This window comes from Rhinopithecus bieti, unplaced genomic scaffold (genome assembly GCF_001698545.2).
Source record: "Rhinopithecus bieti isolate Rb0 unplaced genomic scaffold, ASM169854v2 scaffold_22522, whole genome shotgun sequence".
Classification (NCBI taxonomy): domain Eukaryota; kingdom Metazoa; phylum Chordata; class Mammalia; order Primates; family Cercopithecidae; genus Rhinopithecus; species Rhinopithecus bieti.
Window position 1 is genome coordinate 2,247,578 of NW_016811454.1, and position 22,811 is coordinate 2,270,388.

At 38.7% G+C, this 22,811-nt stretch overlaps 1 protein-coding gene across 3 annotated transcripts in view; it reads right to left on the reverse strand.

The window, feature by feature from the left end:
* Positions 1-22,811, reverse strand: part of PARD3B (par-3 family cell polarity regulator beta) — a 1,116,980-nt gene that overhangs the window by 321,827 nt on the left and 772,342 nt on the right. For all 3 annotated transcript variants that reach the window (XM_017893929.1, XM_017893928.1, XM_017893931.1), the window contains 2 exons: positions 18,013-18,219; positions 17,048-17,285 (listed from right to left, as the gene is read on the reverse strand). In XM_017893929.1, the coding sequence (XP_017749418.1) occupies positions 17,048-17,285; positions 18,013-18,219 (445 nt within the window). The remainder of the gene's footprint in view (positions 1-17,047; positions 17,286-18,012; positions 18,220-22,811) is intronic.

The following is a 22,811-nucleotide window of genomic DNA, read 5'->3' on the forward strand; positions in this document are numbered from 1 at the left end:
GTGGAGTTAGAAGGCTGATCAAAGGATTGCAACTCTCAGGAAAGGGAGTTTGATCAGCCCAGGGGATGAGAATCACTTACCATGTCCCCATGTCTGCATTTGTTGGAATAATTATTTGGTACCTTTGCTCATTTTTAACAATGCAAGAACTATCATTTGTATAAATGTTAAATGCCTGGGTTTGGGGATTACCCTTTAGTTTTCTGTGAGTTTCTCCCTCTCCCCATCACAATATAGGAAAAGAAGCCGTATTGAAAACAGCAAAGCAAAATTAAGGTGAAAAGGTAGGATACATAGGACAAATATTCTGATAGCAAGTTCTAATTAACCTGTCAAAGATTCTTTCCAAAAGTGCGATAGTCATTACATCACTCGACATTTAATGCCCTCATAGCATGGGAATAACGAAGGCATGACAGACCTAGGGAGGGGAATATGACATCCTGTCCTGGTATAGTGTGTCTGGGTCAAAGGTCTAGGAAATTGGTGAAAGTCCTCCGTCTTTCATTTTGTAGTCCATCTTTTTCATAAAAGCTGTTCATTCCCACACTTCGAAAATTCCAGGAGGCATAAGGAAAGCAGAACAAATCTATGATATTGATTTTCTACTATACATTGACTAGAGTTCAAATTTAAAGTGGAAAATTATAGTCCCTGGGGGAGAAGAAACCTATCAATGGGAGGAACTTCATACCAAAAGCCCTAGAATTAGGGTTTTTACTGTTCACTGGTGGGTTTGTCTGCAATCAAAGTTGCAACCATTATTTCTGGTCGATGTTCCCTCCAGCTCTTTCTTTTTTGAGTTTTGAATTATATAATATTTTTAAGAATTCTTTTGTTGGCAAGTGGGATGCTGCTTTTAGTTATTCTCTGCTGAGACATTTCTACTTTAATTTCCAGAGCTATGTGGCTTTTTCTAATACCAAGAAAGCCTTAGGAGAACAGACAGCAGCTCAAGTTAAAGCAAGCACAAAAAAACTCATAACAGAAAAGTTCACTCACGTTTTCTTTTATACTGTCCACTCTTTTATATACATTTTAAATTTGTTGTATATGGTTTTAAATTTGTAGCATTAAAATTTTACTTTTAATTTTCATTTTATTTTTCAGATAATTGTTACGACTATATACACTGGCATGTAAACAAAGAATGCTGAGGGAAGGAAGAAGAGAGAGGAAGGATCAGATAAAATTGGGTATGCAGAATAGGGTGATCGACTGGCCCACTTTCCTTAAAACTGAGGAGTTTCCTGGGGATGAGATTTTCAGTGTTCAAACTGGGATGAGTTGGTTACCCTACTTCAAACCAAAGGACACCATGTGTATGAATATATTTAAAGGCTATATTTTCCATTTTGACAAGTTCATAGTCTTGGTCTATTTTCCTGAATTCAGTCCTGTTTCACTTTGTGAAACTGACTTTTCAGCTAATCAACCCCTTTCTATTTTAGCCCATAGACATATCTATCCCATAATCAGTTTCAACCAATGACCAAATAGATGATGACCATGATGATAATTTATACATGTATTGCAAGTAGATAAGAAGTATGCATCTTCCAGACAAGGAAAAACTTTCATTCAAGAAGGCAGTTACAGAATTAAGGTTGGAAATCCAGACATCTTATTATTCAGTATTTTTACTGAGTACACTGCAAGTGGTTTAACCAACATTTATGTAATTCAAAGATGCTCTGGTTATTATCTAAAGGGGTTTAGTCAATTTTATGGCATTTTAATATTAGAACTATGCCTTACCACACTTTGAGGAAAGGTTGTGGGCACTAGATTTTGAGCATAATGAAAAGACATTTGTCTTGTTCACTGTGGTATCTCCCAACCAAGTACTAAGACTGTACTTATTAGGTAATCAATATTTGTTGGATGAATGAAAGACGATGTTAGAAAAAAATAAAAGATTAGTTTCATATTTATCACAACAGGCTTGTTGTGTATTTAGCAGTTGTTTGCTCAATAGTATTGAATAAATTATTTCAGAAAAGATCAGAGATTTCTCCATTTTACCGAGAAATGCAGTTTGAAAGAGGACATTGAAAATTCATTCATTAAAAAAAAAAAAAGGCCTGGAGTAGGTTTTTTAGGGGTAGAGGTAGAGAAGGGCATATATCCAAATTTAAACTCCAATTATGGTGATAACCTCATAGTTTCGCTCTTACTTTTCAATCCTATTTTCATTGCTAATGATTTCATATTTATGGGTCATCTTAATTAGATACTGAGTTTAAGTAAAAGGATCATGTTGTATATTTTTTCTGGGTTTTCCCAGAGAGTAGTGCTTAATAGATATTCAAATAATGAGCTGATTGGCAAATCTTTTTCATATCATTTTAGATGGATATTTATCCTTCCTACTTTTAAAGTACTTCAGGGAGGTCAATTCTACAACCTGTTCAGAAACCTCATTCCAGTGCTTAACAACTGTTTTCTTTTTTATATCTAACCTCATTTTTTCCCGTTAGTGATTTTGGCCCATTTTCTCTAACACTGTCCTCAGTGGAAATGGAGAACAGCTGGTTACTATTGCCAGTTAACTCATCCTTCAACCTTTCCTTCAAGTAGAAATTAAAAAAAATAATTAACTCCCAAGGCAGCTCATCCTCTTTCTTATTTTTGAACTACTTCTACTGTTTTCATTATTTTCAATACTATTATCAAGAATGACTAAAGGGGCACAACACATTAATAACCAAATAAATCTACTCCAATTAGCACACCATATAAACCAGTCAGTCACTCAGCAAAAGATTATTAGGGGTCAAAACAGAGAAAAACATTGTGGACGAAGTCCCTCTGCTTAGAGGAATTTATAATTTCATTAAGGGCACAAGACAGATGTGTAAACTAAAAACTAAAAAGCAAGCAGGCCTATGGGAAGTACTCAGTGGAAAAACTCAGACTGTAAGAAAAAATTTGATGAGAAAGACAGAAATGCAAATCAAAGAATTCATAAAGGAGATGGGGCTTGAGGTGGCTTTCAGAAGCCTGGCAGGCCTCAGAGGAAGACGGTCATTCTAAGCGACGGTGTTATCTTAGCGTTTCCCAAAGCTTGTTTTGGGTAACAGTGAATAGAATAAGAGTGAATAATCTGGTTAGGGTGGAAAATTGTAGAGAGAAACACTAAAACAAACAAACAAACAAACAAACAGGAGCAAGAATATAGAGGGCATTGAATGCCAAACTAAATAGTATGATTTTTCTAGAGGTCCCTGGGCCTGGCTGCATTAGAATCATCAGAGATTCCCAGGCCTCATATCAAACCTAATGAATTACAGTCTCTGATAATGAAACCCAGGAATCTATAACAAGCTCTGTAGATGATACTAGGGTACAGACAGACTTTGAGAACCACTAGGTAACTGGGAAACAGCTCGGCTCCCAGGGCAGAATACTACTAATGGATAATATTTTAAGAACTTGCTATGTGCCAGGCATTTATCATCTATTATCTCGTTTAGTCTCGTGGCAACTCTATTAGGTAGATGCTACTATTATTTCAATTTCACAAGAGGAAACTGAGGCACAGAGTGGGTAAGCTGAAAGGCTAACAGCTAGACGGAAGTACAGCTGGATTTGACCCTAAGTAGAATAATTCCAGAGCTGCTCTCTTTGCTACTACGTTACACTGCGTTTTTGTGTGGAAAGTGTTCATTAAATATCTAATAACTGAACAAATGAATGATTGGTAGCTATGCCTAGAATGAACAGGAATGAAGAAATGAATAAAGCAGGCAAATCACTTAGTAGGTTATTGCAACAATCTAGTTATCAATAACAAATTGAATTAGAGTGGTGGCAGTGGAAGTGGAAAACAAGGGCCAGATATAAGAGACAGTATTTTGTGAATATCAGGATTGTTGACTGATGGAAGGGGGGAGATGGGAAGTGGGAGGCATACCAGACATCACGGGATTCCTGGCAGTGCCTCAACAGAATTGGGGGAGTCAGGATGAGCTGGTGACTTAGATGGGTAGATTCTGAATTAGATTTTAGACATGTTGAAGCTGAGGTTGTGGTAGGGCCACTGTGCAGAAATGATCAGCAGATAGCTGGAGAAGCAAAACTGGACTGTCTCCAAAATCCTGGTGGATATTATTTAGCAGGATTGAGATAATAGTCCTCAATGTGCAATGAAATATTTGTATATCTCCTATCTATTTTTCAATGTATGTATCTCTCATCTGCTTTTAATTGTTCTGGGAAATCTCTTTTCTATTCTGTGAGGAAAACAGTTACAGTTATTATTTCAAATATTCAGGTCTCCCTGATTCATTAGGAACCATCTCACGTTATTAAATTGTTGGTTTGATGTTGCCTTAAGTAAGGAAAATCCAATGGATGGCAAAAGTAAGTATGGGTGCTACAGAGTATAAGAAAGTATACACTGAAGCATGGCTGGTGTCAATGCATTTTTAGATGCTGACACCATAAGAGCAAAAGCCAAAAGGGGTTTTTGTATCACTAGCAGTTCACAGGCTCTACGGAGGCTGCCTCACTTCTCAGTGTCTTATTCTTTATTATATGCAAAGCAAAGCTATTTGCCACATTCATCTCTCAGGCATCTTGAAGATGGATGTTAGTAAATTACATTGAAGTTCTCAGATAAAAGGTACTAAACAAAGAACGGATTCCATTTGCCCCCCCAAGCAAATTATTAAATCTATACATGTCATTATCTAATAGTATTAAGTAAACATCCCACAAGGACACGACATTGAGCTGGACACGGAACAAGGTAAATTAGGCAAATACAGTCCCACCAGGAACTCAGGAATGTTTACATGTATATGAATAAAACTGTCATTAATATATTTTATTAGTTATTTAATATGAGTATGCAAATAAGTCCATTAGGAAATATTTTGCATTTTATTAATCCAGCATCTTAAGTAATTATATTTAACCTCAGATGCTAATAAAGTTTATTTATTAAAGTATATCTTCTATCTTAGTGCCTATGAAAGTTCCTTTTAGCATATCTATTTCTTTAAAAGTTAAACCAATATTTTATCCACTGGACTTCTGTTCTGATCTGTTAACACATCTAAACCTCATTATCCAAGAAAAGTAATGAGATAAAGGAGTCTATCCTTCTTCAGGGTTCTTTGTAATTCACATTAACGTTAATGGGAGTTGTGCACGCATATTAGGAGAAGAGAGTTTGAATCAAATAAATAAGCCTTTTGGTTGACACTCTACGTGGTCATTTTTTTTATTGTGATAAGTATGACAAAATCATTTTACTGCTTTGGACAGCCGTAAACAGAGTTGCACAGCAATCAAGGTTACATAGGGTAGGAGGGAAGGCACAGATGCAGCAATCAGATTTTTAAATGAATTTGAAAACAAGATTCCTGTACATTTTCATACCAATTAACCTCATCCATGCCCTTGCCCCTCCACGAACATGTGCTAAAAAAATAGAATGATAAACAAACATTTGAAGATATCCTTGACAACTGGAAAATATTATTAAAGTCAGATACTAAGTGAACTCTGTGTGCTGGGCACGAAGGCAGCTCATCTGTCTTTGTACTCAGCCCATTAGATGAGTAGCCTACCTGTCTCTGGGTCCTCTTTTAGCTAAGAAATAAATGCCAACCAAACAATCCTAAATGTGCTTGATCTAAATTTAATCTATACTTAACATTTTAGTTATCATACTTGCATCTATCGCCATCATTTTATATCACTTGCCCTATTCACAAAGCACTCTCTCTCGTTTCTTTACATTCTCATGTTCACAATCTATCCATATTATGGTTCTAGTTTTTCTCTCTGGTGCTTAGTTGAAGCCAAGAAAAGCAAGGATGTATAACACATAAACATATAAATATTATCAGCGATCACACTACTGGGTTTAACACAAGTCAATATCAGTATATTACACTCTCTACTTTGCAATTCCATTATAGGCTCAACACTGCTGGTCATAAAAAGTAGTCTTCTGGGCCCAGGCCTGTGATAGTAATAATGAAAAAAAAGGGTCATTGCTCTTTCCAACCCAAATGAAAAACTAAAACTGCTAGGGCATTTAGCTCAAAGGGAAATTGGCAAATTAACAAAATGAAGAAACAAAATATTCATGGCTCACATTGTGAAAGAGAAAGTAAATAATTTAAGATGGGCTGAGGAGATACAATTCAGAGTTACCAAAGAGATAAAAATTGAGCCTAACTCAATTCCAACATGGTTTAGCATCAATTTCTTTTCCTCTGTAATCATAGATAACCATGGAGAACAATGGACGGCTGCACGGGTGGTGGCCTTCAACACGCAAATGTCTACTTTTTGCCATGGTCATATATTTGTCTCAGTCTCAGTGTATGCAGCCATTTTACCTTGATCTGTAAGGCTCTCTGTTGTCAATGTATTTCTCCACCTAGCTTGAAGCTGAATTAAGAACTTTGACCCACTTTGGCTTTCATTTTTCATCTGAAATTTCATGTTTCAAACCGGCCTCTACTTCATGAAGCAAAGCACCTTAACTCTAGCCTGTTGTTGGCCTTTTGCCTTTGGGGAAATGACTGTTAAAATTTCATTGGCCTGGCTACATTAGCTCAGTTACCCTTCATACCCATAAAGTTGAAGGGATACCCAGGCATTTTACAATCACTACCTGGAAAGAGGTAATGACAGGCTGTGGCCACATTACATTTATTGTATATGAGACCTGTAACAGCTGTTATGGGATCAAGGTAAAGAGGAGAAATGTATGACAGATGTCATGTTCCCTGGTGACTTAAGTATTCAGTCTCTATCTAACCTAATTTAAAAATCAAGTCAAATGTATCTTTATGAGTAATGTATTATAGGACAACTTCAGAGCAGCCTGATGAAATAACTATGAGACACACATTAAGAATACCAAGTCCAAAATCCATCTATACACTCTGGGCTGAAATACGTAAAGAAAGAAAGAAAAACAAAACAAAACAAAAAGCTGTTTTCTCCTTTTGAGTCATTTTCTATTTGTATTGTGCAATAGAAGGTTTTGCTTTTCACCAAGTGATTAAATAACCTTTGAAAACAGTTCATGGTTACACTGAGAAAGGGGTGACCCAAAGCTTATCAAATATAAATGACAGAATGATTTTAGCTATGTCATTTCTTTTTGTAGTTTATTATGCTAGGCGAGAAAATAGGCATCATGCCCACCTACATTACAAATAGCAGTTAGAGGTAATCTAAAATCTGAAAGAAAAAGTTAGTGGGTTCCAGACGTATCTTGCTTGAGACAAAGGTAATATTTGAGGGTCTTGGCTGTCTGAAGTGGAGCCAGAGGGGGAAGACAAGAGGTAATGTCTATCATTCCATAAAAGAAGATATACAAATAGCCAAGAAGTATATGAAAAACTGCTCAGTGATATCACTAATCATCAGGGAAATGCAAATTAAAACCACAGTGAGACATCACCTCAAACTTGTTAAAACGGTTATTAACGAAAACATGAAAGATAAGTGTCGGCAAGGATGTGAAGAAAAGGGAGCCCTTCTACACTGTTGGGAATGTAAATTATTACAGCCACCATGGAAAACAGTGTGGACGTTACTCAAAAAGTTAAAAAGAACTACCATATATTCCAGCAATATCACCATTAGGTATTTAAAAGAAATGAAATTGGTATGTCGAGAAGATATCTGGACATTCATGTTAACTGCAGCACTATTCACAATAGTCAAGACGTGGAATCAACTTAAGTGCCCATCAGCAGGTGAATGGATAAATAAATGTGGTATAAACACACAATGAAATATTATTCAGCCAGCCAGGCACGGTGGCTCATGCCTGTAATCCCAGCACTTTGGGAGGCCAAGGTGGGTGGATCACGAGGTCAGGAGTTTGAAACCAGCCTGATCAATATGGTGAAACTCTGTCTGTACTAAAAATACAAAAATTAGTTGGGTGTGGTGGCAGGCACCTGTAATCCCAGCTACTCAGGAGGCTGAGGTAGGAGAATTGCCTGAACCCGGGAGGCGGAGGTTGCAGTCAGCCATGATCACACCACTGCAACTCCAGCCTGGATGACAGAGTGAGACTCCGTCAAAAAAAAAAAAAGAGAGAGAGAAGAAAGAAAGAAAGAGAAAAAGAAAGAAAGAAAGAAAGAAAGAAAGAAAGAGAGAAAGAAAGACTATTCAGCCATTAAAAAGTAGAAAATCTTGTCATTTGCAGCAGCATGGATGAACCTGAAGGACATTATGTTACATGAAATAAGTCAGACACAGAAAGACAAATACCATATGACCTCACTTATATGTGAGGTGTATAAAGGTCGAACTCATGGAAACAGAATGGAATGATGGTCACCAGAGGCTAGGCTATTGGAGGGGTTGAAGAAATGTTGGTCAAAGGACACAAACTTTCAGCTAGACAGGAGGAATAAATTTAAGCAATCTATTATTCACCATGATGACTACAGTTAAAAACAACACGTCATGTACTTGAAACTTGCTAAAAGAGTAGATTTCCCAGCACTTTGGGAGGCTGAGGCAGGCGGATCACGAGGTCAGAAGATCGAGACCATCCTGGCTAACAACGTGAAACCCCATCTCTACTAAAAAAAAAATATAAAAAAATAGCCAAGCATGGTGGCGGGCGCCTGTAGTCCCAGCTACTCGGGAGGCTGAGGCAGGAGAATGGCGTGAGCCCGGGAGGCAGAGCTTGTGGTGAGCCAAGATGGCGCCACTGCACTCCAGCCTGAGTGACAGAGCGAGATTCTGTCTCAAAAAAAAAAAAAAAGAGTAGATTTTAAGTGTTCTCACCACGAAAGAAATAAGTACGTGAGGTAATGGATATGTTAGCTTGTTTTAGCCATTCCACATTGTGTGTATATATATATATATATATATTAAAATATCGTGTTGTCCATAAGTATAGACAGTTTTACTTTCCAATTAAAATAGATGATAGATAGATAGATGATAGATAAGAAGTAATGTCTATGAAGTTGGCACTATATTGACAGCTTTGCTTACCTAAACTGTTTAACTTAAATTTCACAAGAACAGGGAAAGGATGTGTTATTATACTTAGTTTGCTGATGAGGAGGTAACTGAAACTCAAAGGGACTCATGAAGGCCGCAGAGCTTGTAAGGGAAAGATTTTTTAATTAGGTTCAGCATTAATTTGGTGGTAGTGAAGGCCACAGAGCTTCTAAGGGACAGATTTTTAACTAGGTTCAGTGTTAATTTGGCTAATTTGGTGGTGTGTGTTTGTGGTGGTAGTGGTAGGTGTGATGTGTGTGTAGGAGTGTTCTTTTTAAAATAATTCACAGCAGGATGTCTTTATATAGAATTCCCCTAGTTTAAATAAAATAGATAGTATATTTTAGAATAAAATGAAGTAAACATATATGCCTTAGAATCTGCGAAGCTTAGGAACAAAAAGTTGATGCCTCTAGATTGTTAAAAATACCTTTGCTTCAAGGGTTCATGATTTAGCTTTGTCTGATGCTCCGCTATGTAGAAACTGAACTAGTCTATCTTTGAGGTATGCCTGCATTATCTGAGTTGAGAAGAAACAATAAAGAATATCCAGCTGATGGGTCAGAGGAACAGAGTTGATCCAATCACCTGCAAACCAAGTTCACCATTTATATTACCGTCCACCTATCTCAGAATGTTTACCACAGGTATCCTAGGGCTTTGTGTACTAAAACAGACACAGTTTGGGTTAGTTTTTTGTTATAGCTCTATGTGGAGTTGGTTTAAAAATAACCTTCCCATATTTATATGTTGCACAAAAGAAAACAAAAGAAGGCATAAAGTGATTTGGCTTTAGTACCATAGTGTGCTAAATTCTGATAATGTACCTGCTGAAAATTCAGTGTAGCTTGGGCAGTGTGCAGTGTGAACTCTATTCTGCTGTTAGACTGTCACCAAGGGTGGGATGACACCATTCTTTCTGCTTTACCTTTTTCATAGCACCTACTACAATTTGGAATCATATCAATTATTTTGGATTAGTTGTTTATTCTCTCCCCTTCAATGTAAATTCCATGAGAGTCATGGCCTGGATGTCTTGCTTGACACCATGTAAATTGACCATTGATTCCCTCGAGCTGATGGGGTACTGGATTGTCCCTGAAATATCTAGTGAATATCTCCTTCACTCCCTGGATAATCCACTGTTACAAATAGTTTACGTGTTTATGTCATTTTTTTTTTTTTTTGAGACGGTCTCACTTTGCTGCCCAGGCTGGAGTGCAGTGGCGTGATCTCTGCTCACTGCAAGCTCTGCCTCCTGGGTTCACGCCATTCTCCTGCCTCAGCCTCCCGAGTAGCTGGAACTACAGGCGCCCGCCACCACACCTGGCTAATTTTTTGTATTTTTTAGTAGAGACAAAGTTTCACCGTGTTAGCCAGGATGGTCTCAATCTCCTGACCTTGTGACCCACCAGCCTCGGCCTCCCAAAGGGCTGGGATTACAGGCATGAGCCACTGCACCTGGCTGCTTTTGTTTTAATCTCACCACAATGAACTCAAAAGTCTTTTATCCTTCCTTCTTAAGACAGGAAAAGTGCTGTCTTTGTTGCTTAAAGCAGGACTTGGTTGCTCTATGTCAAGTGCCTAGAAGAGTGCCTGACACAAAATAGGGCTTTAATAAATTAACTGATAAGTTGATTTAATTATTAATTACAATTAATAAATATAGCATAAAAGGAATTATGAATATGCTTGGCAAGGACAAGGCTTTCAATAAATGTCACTCATCAAATGATATGGGCAAACACATTCTAAAAGCAAAGATGAAGTTCCTATTGGCAGGGTTTGCACTTGGTTCCTCATTAGTCTAGTAAAAAGGAGTTTGCAAGGCATAATTCCTTTTAGGACCAAATTTTATAAAAGGTGTAGAAAAGGAATCTGAACCATATCAAACCTTTCCACTCAGTGTCCAAAATAAGTTCACAGTTCAAAGGTTTTGAAGTGAGTGGCCCATCATATCAAAAGAGACAACAGCAGCTATTATATTAAAAAATGGATTTGAACATAAATCTATGACAGAATTTAGTTTAAGTAACATGGGGATTGACAAGGTTATTAACTAAGAAATCAGAAACTAATCTCTGGGTTTTCCACATTAGACAAGGTAAAATTTTCTTAGTCAAAGGATATTTCTCTTTGGCTCCTGGAAAGATGTGCTAGGCTCCAGGAAGGCGGCCTAGGACTGACAGCAATGGGCTTGTCTTTTAAAGGAGCTGGAGCTTCACCCTTTGGCTGAGAGGGATTATGAATGGTCTTTCCGCAGGTTAGTGCCATAAAGAGTACAATGTGTATGGAAGTCAAACACATAATGAAAAAATTTAAGCACAGAGCATACAGAGAAACTACAAAATTGGTAGGCCCTTGAGCTGCATATTTTTCCACAATAATAATAATTCATGGCGTATATAAGAACCACACTTGAATCATGCAAAGACATAATTCTGAAATCAACAAAGTATAAGCATATTGGAATTAGACAACATGTACAAAAATATTAATTAAAAACATCCTCTATAATTTTTTTCAAAAGGATCAAGAGTAGGTTAAATTAAGAAGCTAAACTGTGCTACTACATATTATTGACACAGATGGACCAGCTAATATCAGAAAAGTGCAAACACTTAGCTTTTCACAAACAAGAACAGGAACACCGCTAAGGCATTCACACTTTCATGATGCAGGCCTTGGTGAGGACAGGGAGGCAGGATTTAAATCTTCACTCACCCCCTTGGCCAGGTGCCATTCTACATGGTATAACTGCATGAGCCATCCCAAAACCCTATCTTCAGGAAAGCATCTGAGAAATGCAGATAATGGAAAAAATAATACATATTTCAAACACACATCTAACGTCAAGAGAACCTTAAAGCAATCAATCTTTTTTAAATGAGAAAGAAACTAAGTCAATAGCATCTGAGCAACAGATGAGAATTAAAGCAAAATCTGTTGGCTAATGGTAACAGCTTTGTGTTCTTTGTTGTTGAAAATGTGCATGTAGCAGTAACTCCAATATGCTCACAAACTCAGATGCAAAAGGCTATGGAAAACAGTTGCTATTTTTACACGGAAGATAAAATCAAACACCACCTTTCAAATCTTAATTTTGCTAAAATCGTGGAAAGAAACAAAGCCTGAGGTGCTAAATGTCTAAAGGATCCAGGACCTGTGATTTCTACTATATGAAAATACAGAATATATTGGACAATAAAAGGGAAGAACCAGCACTGTATTATGGGCAATGAAGTATGAACCTGCCAAATCAATCATCTGAAATAAAATATAAAGTTAAGGTTTAATTTAGTAATATTCTAGAAAATGGGATATGTGAAGCTCTAACAGTTTTTATGTTTATAGACTATTTTAGTTAAATCTTTTAATAGTGTTTTTTGTTAACACCTTAAAGAAAAAACTTTTCCTTATACATTACTATGATATTTTAAAAGCAGTAAAAATAATTATGATGATAACTATTATTAGTTTTCGATTTGATGCTGTAAGAAATTACAACAGTGGTTCAAAGAACACAACAGGGCTAAATCCAAGGGGTCCAAGGAGTTGTTAGGCTGCATTCCTTTCTACTGCTCCCCAGAGAGAATCCATTTCCTTGCCCTTCCCAGCCTCTAGAGGCTGCCCACATTTGTTGGCTCATGGTCCCCTCCCTCCAGCTTGAAAGCTGGCAGCACTACATTTCTCTGCACCTCACTTCTACAGTCACCTTTTCTTCTTTTACTTTTAAGGCCCCTTGTGATTACATTGGGTATATTGGGGAAAATACAGGATAATCACCTTATGTTCAGGTCAACAACCTTAATTCCATCTGCAACCTTAATTTTCCTTTGTCATGTAACATAATATTTACACAGGTACTGGGGGCTGGGATGCAGACACCTTCAGGGGTCATTATTATGTTGACTACAATAATTAACGTTTATTGAATGTTTATTGCTTGCCAGGCACAGGTCTAAGCATGTTACATCTAATAAAATATAATTCTCATAAAAATGATAATTCTATTATGCTTCTCATGTTTCAGATGAAGAAACTGAGTCAAAAGCAGTTAAGGAACTTGCTCAGTGTTACAGAAGTGAAAATTAGAGAAGCCAGGATTGAACTCAGAAAGTACGTAGGCAGAGCCTGTAATTTCCACCTCTCAACTCCATCCCTTCAAAGACAAAATTCTTATCTAAGTATATTGCAATTACATGTTGTCATTATCATCAAGATGGTTAACTCACAGTTCATAAATTCTGGCAATCCTAATAATTATCTAGAATATGGGCAAGTTTAAAATTCAAAATGGCAACCGGAAGGACAGTCTACAGAGGCCATCAGGACAAATATCTATTGGGACATCTGTCCCAATCTGGCATTTACTAGACTATAGATCATATTCAATAAATGCATGGGAGGCCATTATTTGAGCTCCTGGACTAGGCCACAACAGACCAGACCAAACCAGAATGGAGTCACTCATGCTATGTGCCATATAATCAAATTGAACTTAGAAATGGGTCAGTTTCCCAAAATATGGGAGATTCCCAGCAACCAATCAAAGGAGGACCAGGGACATGAACTGGAATGATAAAGTCTCTCTACTTTAACCCTATAAGGAATGCAATTTGGAAATGAGCAATCCTGTTTTGTTCCTTGTTTTGCCTTCTTCAGTCTTGTTCTGCCTATGAAGCTCACACCTTCTGCTCATCTCACTTAAGTGCCTTTCTATTCTATAGATGGGATGTGGACCAATTTATGAATCACTAATAAAAGCCAATTCAATAGTTAGAACTCAATTTGCTGAAATTTTGTTCTTTTTATTTTAATTTTTTGAGATGGGGTCTTACTCTGTTACCCAGGCTGGAGTCCAGTGAAGGGATCATGGCTCACTGCATCCTCTACCTCCCAGGCTAAGTCAATCCTCCCACCACATCAGCCTCCTGAGTAGCTGACACTATAGGCACATGCTACCATGTCCAACTAATTTGTGTATTTTTGCTTTTTTTGTAGAAATGGGGTTTTGCTATGTTGTTCAGGCTTGTAACTCCTGGGCTCAAGTGATCTGCCCACCTCAGCCTCTCAAAGTGCTGGAATTACATGAGCCACTATGCCTAGCTAAATTTTTTTTTTTTTTTTTTTGAGATGGAGTTTCGCTTGTGTTGCCCAGCCTGGAGTACAATGATGTGATCTCAGCTCACCTCAACCTCTGCCTCCGAGGTTCAAGTGATTCTCCCGCCTTAGCCTCCCAAGTAGCTGGGATTATAGGCATGCGCCACCACGCTTGGCTAATTTTGTATTTTTAGTAGAGACGGGGTTTTTCCATGTTGGTCAGGCTGGTCTCGAGCTCCTGACCTCAGGTGATCTGCCCGCCTTGGCCTCCCAAAGTGCTGAGATTACAGATGTGGGCCACTATGCCTGGCCGAAATTTTGTTTTTTAATCGTCAGATGCCTATTATGACATCAGGTCTGTTGCGATAACCTCAGCCCAGGTGATAGCAGGACCTTAGCAAGTCTTATCATAACACATCCAGGGGCAACATCACTCCCAAGATTTTTGAGCATGAGGAACCCTGCTTAGCATTTCTTGAGCACTGGAAATGTAGTGGGAAGGCTCACTGGTGTGAGGATTATTTGTATTCCCTAAATGTCACTTATATATGGAATGATAGAACTTTCCTTTCTATGTGGAAATTTCAGTTGATGATCACAAAATGAGAACAATTGGTAATAAATACACCCAGCATTCTTAAATGAGATATCTCCTAAGGGTTTCATAAGAGGTGGCCAAACTGGTCCCTAAACCATCATCTCCCATCATTCACCTTCAGCCCATAGACGTATAGTGATCAATTGATTTGAGAAGAAATTGTAGGAGTAAAGACAGTCATAGAAAGGGGTACTTCTGCCTCTAACCCCCAACAAAATAAGTGAGGGGACTACAAGAAAACCCCTCAGGGAATTGGAGGTAATTGTATAACAGGAGATTGTCACCCCACTTCCTACTTGTTTGTGACTTGCAAAAATTGCCTTCTCCCTTCCCCATGCATGACAGCATTCTTGGGAGAGTCTGATGTGTGTTCCTGGAGGAAGAGGCCCAGAGTGGTGTGGGACGTGCCTGCAGAAGTCTGAAGATGCCAGGCTGATTGGAACATCTCTATGACGGGGTGAGGAGGAGCAGAACAGTGGGAACAAGCTGTACTTGCATCATTTGGAGGGTGGGAGATCAGGAACTCTAGAAAGCCAGGTAGATGCTGTGGCTGTAAGTTAGGCTAGAGCTGTCTCAAACTGGCACTGTCCAAGAAATCTACCAATTGGGGTAAGGAGACTCAGGGGTATATGTCTGAGGTCAGAGGCTTAGGGGAATAGGTTAGTGGGAAAATGACCTACATTAGTGACTGGTATAGTAAGGAGCACTCTAAGAAAATCCACAAAAGTAGCCACAAAGGTTCCTTGATGGCCAGATTATACCAAATATGCCAGTTAAGTAAAATTCTATCCTATTGAATCATGTCTTTCTTTGTCTCCCGGTTCCAAAGACTGAGAAATGGAAGAAGGTAGAATCCTGCCTCCCACCATACCACAGGATGCTCCTTGTGGTTCAGGTCCAACAGACAGAAAGGAAGAAAGCTTTCATTTATATCGGATTGAACATTTTAGCCCCCGACAAACAAGTCGCTTTTTTTTTTTTTTTTTTTTTTTAACCCAAAAGTGACCAGAAAGCTATCAGCCAGAAAGCTGAGATGTCAGGGTGTGGAGAAGGCAGCCTCAACAGTGCATACTTGAAGGGCAGAGAAGAAACAAAGCCATTTTCTGACTGTGCTATGTTGAGCCCTGTCTAGTGAATGAATGTATAGCACATGAAATCTTGTCTCACAACTATGCTGGGTCAGTAGAGCAAGTATGCCGGCCTCATTTTAAAAGTAAGGAAAGTAAGGCTCAGGGAAGCTAAGCAATGTGTGTGAAGCCCCATTGCTCCTGTGTGGAGAGTCATGGATCCAGACTGGGGCATCTGAGCCCAGACCCAGTGACATCTCCCCTGTATCACAGTGCCTTTGGAGGTGACAAGTGATGTGCCCGGCCACTGCACACCTAGAGTCACAGAGGGATGAGGTTCATCTACCCTGACTCCCCTGCTTCAAAAGAGGTATTCCAGAGGTAACACATAGGGCTTCCCCGCCTCTCACTTTCCCTGTGCTGCCAGAGGAAGTATTTATTTTCATAACACGTTGGTACAAAGGACTGCAGGCTTTGTCCATGCCTCTACTAAGCATTGGCCTTTCTTTTATGGTGCAATCATAGCTCAGCCTTGGACTACTGGGCTCAAGCCATGCTCTGGCCTCAGCCTCCTGAGTACTTGGGACTACAGGCATGTATCACTGTGCCTGGCTAATTTTTTTTTTTTTCTTAGAAATAGGGTCTCCTGCCTGTAACCCCAGCACTTTGGGAGGCCAAGGCAGATCAGTTGAGATCAGGAGTTCAAGACTCCTGGCCAACATGGCGAAACTCCACTCTACTAAAAATACAAAAATTAGCTGGGCGTGGTGGTGTGTGTCTATAGTCCCAGCTACTCAGGAGGCTGAGGCAGGAGAAACACTTGAACCCAGGAGGCGGAGGTTGCAGTGAGCTGAGATTGCGCCACTGCACTCCAGCCTGGGCGACAAAGTGAGACTGTCTCAAAAAAAAAAAAAAAAAAAAAAAATAGGGTCTCCCTACGTTGCCCAGGCTGGTCTTGAACTCTTGGGCTCAAACAATCCTCCCAGCCCCCCAAAATACTGAGATTACAGGCATGAGCCTCCGTGCCTGGCATAGCGTTGACCTTTCTTTGACAACAAACTTAAGACAGTGTCCTGTCATCACTGTAAGCTTCCCCGAAAAGCTCCTCTGCCTCTGCAGAAAGAGAACAAGAACAGTTACAGCTGAGAGATGTATGCATTTAGCTGAGTATGAGGGCAAGTATGCACTATTTTCTGAGTACAGACAAAGGAGTGATTTCACCAGGAGAGACAAAATGAGAAACAAACCCAACTTGGCCTTCAAAGCAGGACCATACCTCAGCATGGCGCTGAAGCCCTTCTTCTTCATTTTCCTTTCTGGATCTTCATTCTCCTCTTTGCGCTTTTTTTCCTTGACTTTCAATTTGCCCTTTTCCTTTTTCTTCTCCTTCTCTTTAGTTTTTTTGACTTTCCTGGCTTTATTTTCCATGTCCTCTAGCTCTGAGTTCCCCTGAGGGGCAGATTCACAATTCAGAGCTCCTTGGCCAGAGTGAGAGCTCTTATCAGACAGACCGTCTGTACAGAGAAAAAATAATCAATACTCATGGTCAGGGGCACATGCAGTTAGTATATAGAGAAACACTAACATGTAAAATGCTAAAGAATGAATAATAGCACTCTGGAGTTCTACCCTTCCATGTGGTTACTTGTGCCCTTTGAAGATCTGACTGCCTAAATCTGGTTACTTCGAGCAAGATTTGATGCTGGGAGTGGGGATGACCGATTGCTTAGCTGGTAGTATGAAAGGCTTGATATGTGTTCAAGCAGTAATCTCTCTGAAAGCTGGCTTGTTAACCTTGATCAGCTCAGAAAGTTCGCATGCTGGGAAACAAACAGGGTGAGGAGGGAGTTCTGAGTACAAAATATCCCAACTGCTTCTACCCAATTAATGCAGTCAGAGTCCTTGGATTGATGCTGCCTCTAATGACTCGAATGAGAATGTCAAGAAATGCATACTTAGTGCTCCTACCCTAAGGGTAAATGACAGTTGGTCCTTGTAGAAAAGTGAAGGAGAACATTTCTTTAGCCTTGCACTGTAAAATAAATTGCATATTGCATTCTCCAATTCCATGTTCATTAAGCCAAAGGGCAAAACATATCAGGAAAATGAATTACTTTTAATATCAAAAATATAATTGTGATCCTTAAATCATTTTTTTCTGTAGTTAAGCACACATTCTTGCCCGTGATTTGCAGATAACAATGAGATGAAGAAGCCATTTAAGGAAGCATATTGTCCTACCAGCTTCTATTTCTTCGGGTCCATCGTAGGATTTGTCAATGGCTGCTCTAAAGCTCTCATTGCAGCCTCGGCCTCGAACCATGTGTGGCCGGGGCCTGTGAAAAGGAAGGTCATTCTTCCGGACCTCGGCCACTGCAGTCTGCAGACTCTCCAAGGAACTGGACTTTTTCAAACCCAGAGTTGGACCAAAATCTTTGCTTGGAGATTCTGGAAAAGAAAGGGCAAAAGGTCACCCCTCTTCTAATGGGGCAGTGTGGTGTAATCCTATTGTTCTAAGAATATTTCTGTCTGGACATCCCAAAAAAGGGGTGTTAAGTGGGTGGGAGTTGGGGTTATATTCCAGCTTTGCCACCTTTTGTGACCTCGAACAAGTGGTTTGACTTCTCTGAGCCTCCGTTTCCTTTTCTAAAGCTGTGATAAGATTTAATATGATTATATGTACATTTCTCTCTCTGTAGAAGTGTATATGCATGTGTGTCTACAGGTATATACACACACATATGAATTTGAAAGGTCGTAGCTATTTATAGAGACTATATATGAGTGTGAATGAGTGATTTCATATATGTGAGTACACATACATACACATATGCATACTCACAGACACACACACAAACATACCAAGCACCTAACGTGATGAGAGCTTCTCTTCCAGTATTGTCCTAGCACTCCCACACCTGACAGCTTTTATCATTGCTATGGTTGCTCATATGATTAGTAAGGAACATACTGGGCATGGAAATAAGAGAACATTGAAGTGACTGTGATTTCTGTAATTAAACACTTTACCTTACCCTACTGGCTATTAATGTATGGTAACTGCAGTTTAATCAATCAATCAATAATGCAAAGCAAGAAAGAAAACAACTTTTCCATGTTGATGCTATTGTTCTGAATGTATTCCTGCTTGGGTATCTAGAAAAGGCACAACCTTTTGATGCAATGTAAAATTATAAAACAGAAAATATAAAGCACAACTGAATCTGAATCATCTCTTTTCTGGTATATAATGTTTTTCATTTGTGCGGTTTGCCTTGGCCTCTACCTGCCCCCTCCCACTCCATTCCCTGACCTCCATCCCCACCCCCAGCTAGTCTCCCAATTATCAATAACAGGATTAGGTTATATAAATATTAGCAGCACAAGGATTATCTTTAAGATGGAAGGAATTCTTTCAGGGCTCTTGTTTCTACAGTCAAAGCTTTTCTACCAGGGCCACAGCTCATGTTCCTTTCCAGTTACGAAGGAAACTACTGTCATGAAGAGGCTAAACTTGCATTTCTGGAAATAAAAGACTGTGTCATTTTTCAATAGATGGAGTATTCATTAAGAATTATGTATGTAAAGTACCTACTTCAATGTCTAGCACCTAGCAAGGCTCAATAAACAGCACTACCTTTTATTACTATCATCATTATTTTTGCTTCTACTATCACTGCCACTATGAACACTACTACTAGCAGCTTCACACAGGATTAAGGAATACAAAAGAAGTACAACAAAGCCCTGATGTGTATATATATACCCATGTGAGTGCGGGTACTACTGTTAGCCCCATTTTACAGATTCAGAAATTGAGGCACACAGCATTGACATAACTTGTCTGAAGTTACACACTTAATAAGCATCCAGACCAGGAGCTGGGCCGAGGCAGCCTAGTTCCAGCTTTTCTGCTGTGTACCATGTACTTTACTGTCTAAAGATGTATTTGCTCTGCACCCTCTATTTGATTATGGTCAAATAGCTTAAACTGCACTACATTTTCCTCATTTCTAAAATAAGAATATTAGGCTAGATTAACCCTGGAGCCTTGTCAAGTAGGCAAATTGCAAAAATTGGATATTGCTTTATAGTTTCATCATTAACTTACAGGAGACAACTTTGCACTTTGAACAATATACAGGATGACAATAAACATTGCATTTTATAAACCCTACTGGCTATTAATGTAGGGTAAGTGCAATTCAATATTCAGTAAATTCAATAGAGTATATTCAATAAATGCAACAGAGATAAGACTAAGACAAAAAAAATACAAGAAATTTCAGGGACAAATTTCAGGTGTTATTTGCAAATCATAAATACTGAGGATATGTTACTATTAAATCCAGAAAGAGGCATTTTTTTTATATTCCCAGGAAGGAAGATAAGTTGAAGAAACAGAAATTGAATAAGATCATTTCTGACAAGAAAACAAAAGGCATCACAGAGGTTTGGGGGTATTGAAGCAATAGTGAAAGCTTTGGAGTTTACAGAAAATATTTTATAATATCAACCCCTAGGGATGTCTGACATGAAGTTTGGTGAAAACATGAAGATGAAAACTATCCGAGAAAGCCCTGATTCTCTGCCAGCAATAGCAACCATCTTTTATTTATTAATTGCCATTCAGGAGATTACATTAGAGCCCAAACTGTAAGCATTCACGTCAACCTTTAGCAATAAATTCTGGGGAACATGAAAGTGAATAAATCGTCCAAGATAGAAGGCACGTTATCTAAAAGGAGCTCATGTGAAGCTCAGCAAGAAGTCATAGCTAAGAAGAAACAAATACACTGTTTCTCATTCTAAGCAAACTGAACATTAAGGATTCATGGATTTTACAAGATTAATAGAGTCGGCAATTAATTCACTCTGTATAAATAGAAGTCACAAAGTAGAAATACTAACTGATGTTGGGCAATATTACAACCTAGCTCTATTGGATGTAATACATGGTAATATTAAAAGCAGAAAGGGTAGTTGAGTCCTTAGGTTGTAAATGTAGACTCTGGAGTTTTCAGGATTGGAAAAATAATTCTGTTTATTCCTGGAGAATGCACAGAATGTAGCTGTAGAATAGGGACTGATGTTAGAGAAGAGAACCAAAATCAGGGAAGTCCTTATAAGGATTTACAGATACAGTGAACTGGGGACTCTGACAAGGACCTTCACCAGGGATCCCCATGTCTTTCATATGTTTGAGGTCTCCTACAGAAGGTCAAGGTTACCTGCCATGGAAGGGGCATCAGTGTTAAATTCCAACAAAACACTTGGAATAAAATACCCTCCCTGTAAAGACTGTGTGGAGTACAATAAATTGCCGCATTCAATCCCTCTTCCCTACTCCTACTCTCACCAATTTCACTTTAGGTTGATGGTACATAGAAAATTTTACAGCTTTTAAAATGAGAAGATTCACTGTCTATGTCTAGCCTCACCATTTACACAAATCACATTTTTTTTTTCTAGGCTTCCACTAAAAGCAGGGGTCTCAAGAAGAGGTCTCTTTTGAGTGAGTAATTTACTGAAATCAAAACCTCAGCCACTCGATCCCATTGAAGTTATCCCAAAATATGATGACTCTTCATATTTTCATCTGTAGCTGATGCAATACTGGTTGTGGCTTCTACGTCCATGTTCTTTAAGATCGAGATGAACGGATCCTCCCCTCACAAACACGAGCTCAACATACACAAGATGCGTGAAACAGATGACAAACAATTATCAAGGGTGCTAAAAGAAGGATGTCACATAAAAATTATTCTCAAGGTGGTATAATAAAAACATTCTTAATGTCAGGTGCCAAATTTTCTCTCAAAATTATGGCCTCATATAAAAATGCCACAATTTTTTTTTTTAAAAAGATGTTATAGCACTTTTAAAGATTCCATCTGTTTCCAAATGAAGGATTGGCTTGACATGGTCCTATATAGAGTAGAGGGAAATTTCAGGGTCATGTCTTCTGGACAAATCAATCCTCAGATACATCCCCTACTACACTCCATTCCCAAAAATACAGCATTATGAAAAGTGAACACACACACACACACACACACACACACACACACACATACCCCAAGACTAAAGAGTTAAAGAAGCTGTGCCAGGCAAAATGCCCACCATGTCTCCTGTAGGCATAAAAAGGGTGGCAAAAGGCCCTTGAGAGAGCTACCACCTAGTTGGAGAGGTGCCACTATGAAACTGATTCTTAAGATGCCGAGAAACTGCTGCCCCAGTCTTCCAGGTATTATAGAAAGCCTCATTTCAACATGTTATGAGACAGAAGGTCCTTCCTGGAGGACAGTTTGGATGTGGACCTTGGTTTCTCTGACTCAGTCTTGGATTGCTGCCCTTGCCTTACAGCTGAGCACTGCTGTTGCTTCTCCACAGGCAGATGATTTGAATAATAGAGAATAAAACTATCTAGAGGGTAGTGGTTAATACTGAAGGATTAAAAGGAGGTTGTAGAATATCCAAACATTCCCCGCTCTGCTAATTACTTCTTGAGTTAATAACCTCTTTGTGCCTCAGTTCCCTTATCTATAAAATTGAGGATAAGAAAAGCATAGAAGGGTGCCTGGCATGTCATGAGTGCTCATAAAGCATTGGTGATCATTACTGTCACAGTCACTTTTGTACCATCTCTAAACATTTCAATGAGTGAAATCTTAGATTTGGTGCAATCCATCATTGAATTATTAAATACGACCATGCATTCTACAAACAGCTGAAAAGGACTTCATAAAAAATGCTGTCTTTATTATTCGAAAAGGGAAACAACTTAAAATTTTTTTCAAACAATTAAACTCCTTAAATTGTTTTTTCAAACAATGCCTTACATTTCTTCTATTGACATAGGTATATATATGTTCATCTGTTCATCACATATAGAAGCCATTGTGATAAGATAGATTAATAGTGGAGTCTTAGTTGCCCTTCTCCTTAGGCTATAATCACTTAATTAGTCTGAGATTTAATTGGCAATGTTTGAACTTCCCACTTTAGCATTAAAAATCTCACAATAAAAGAATGCCTTA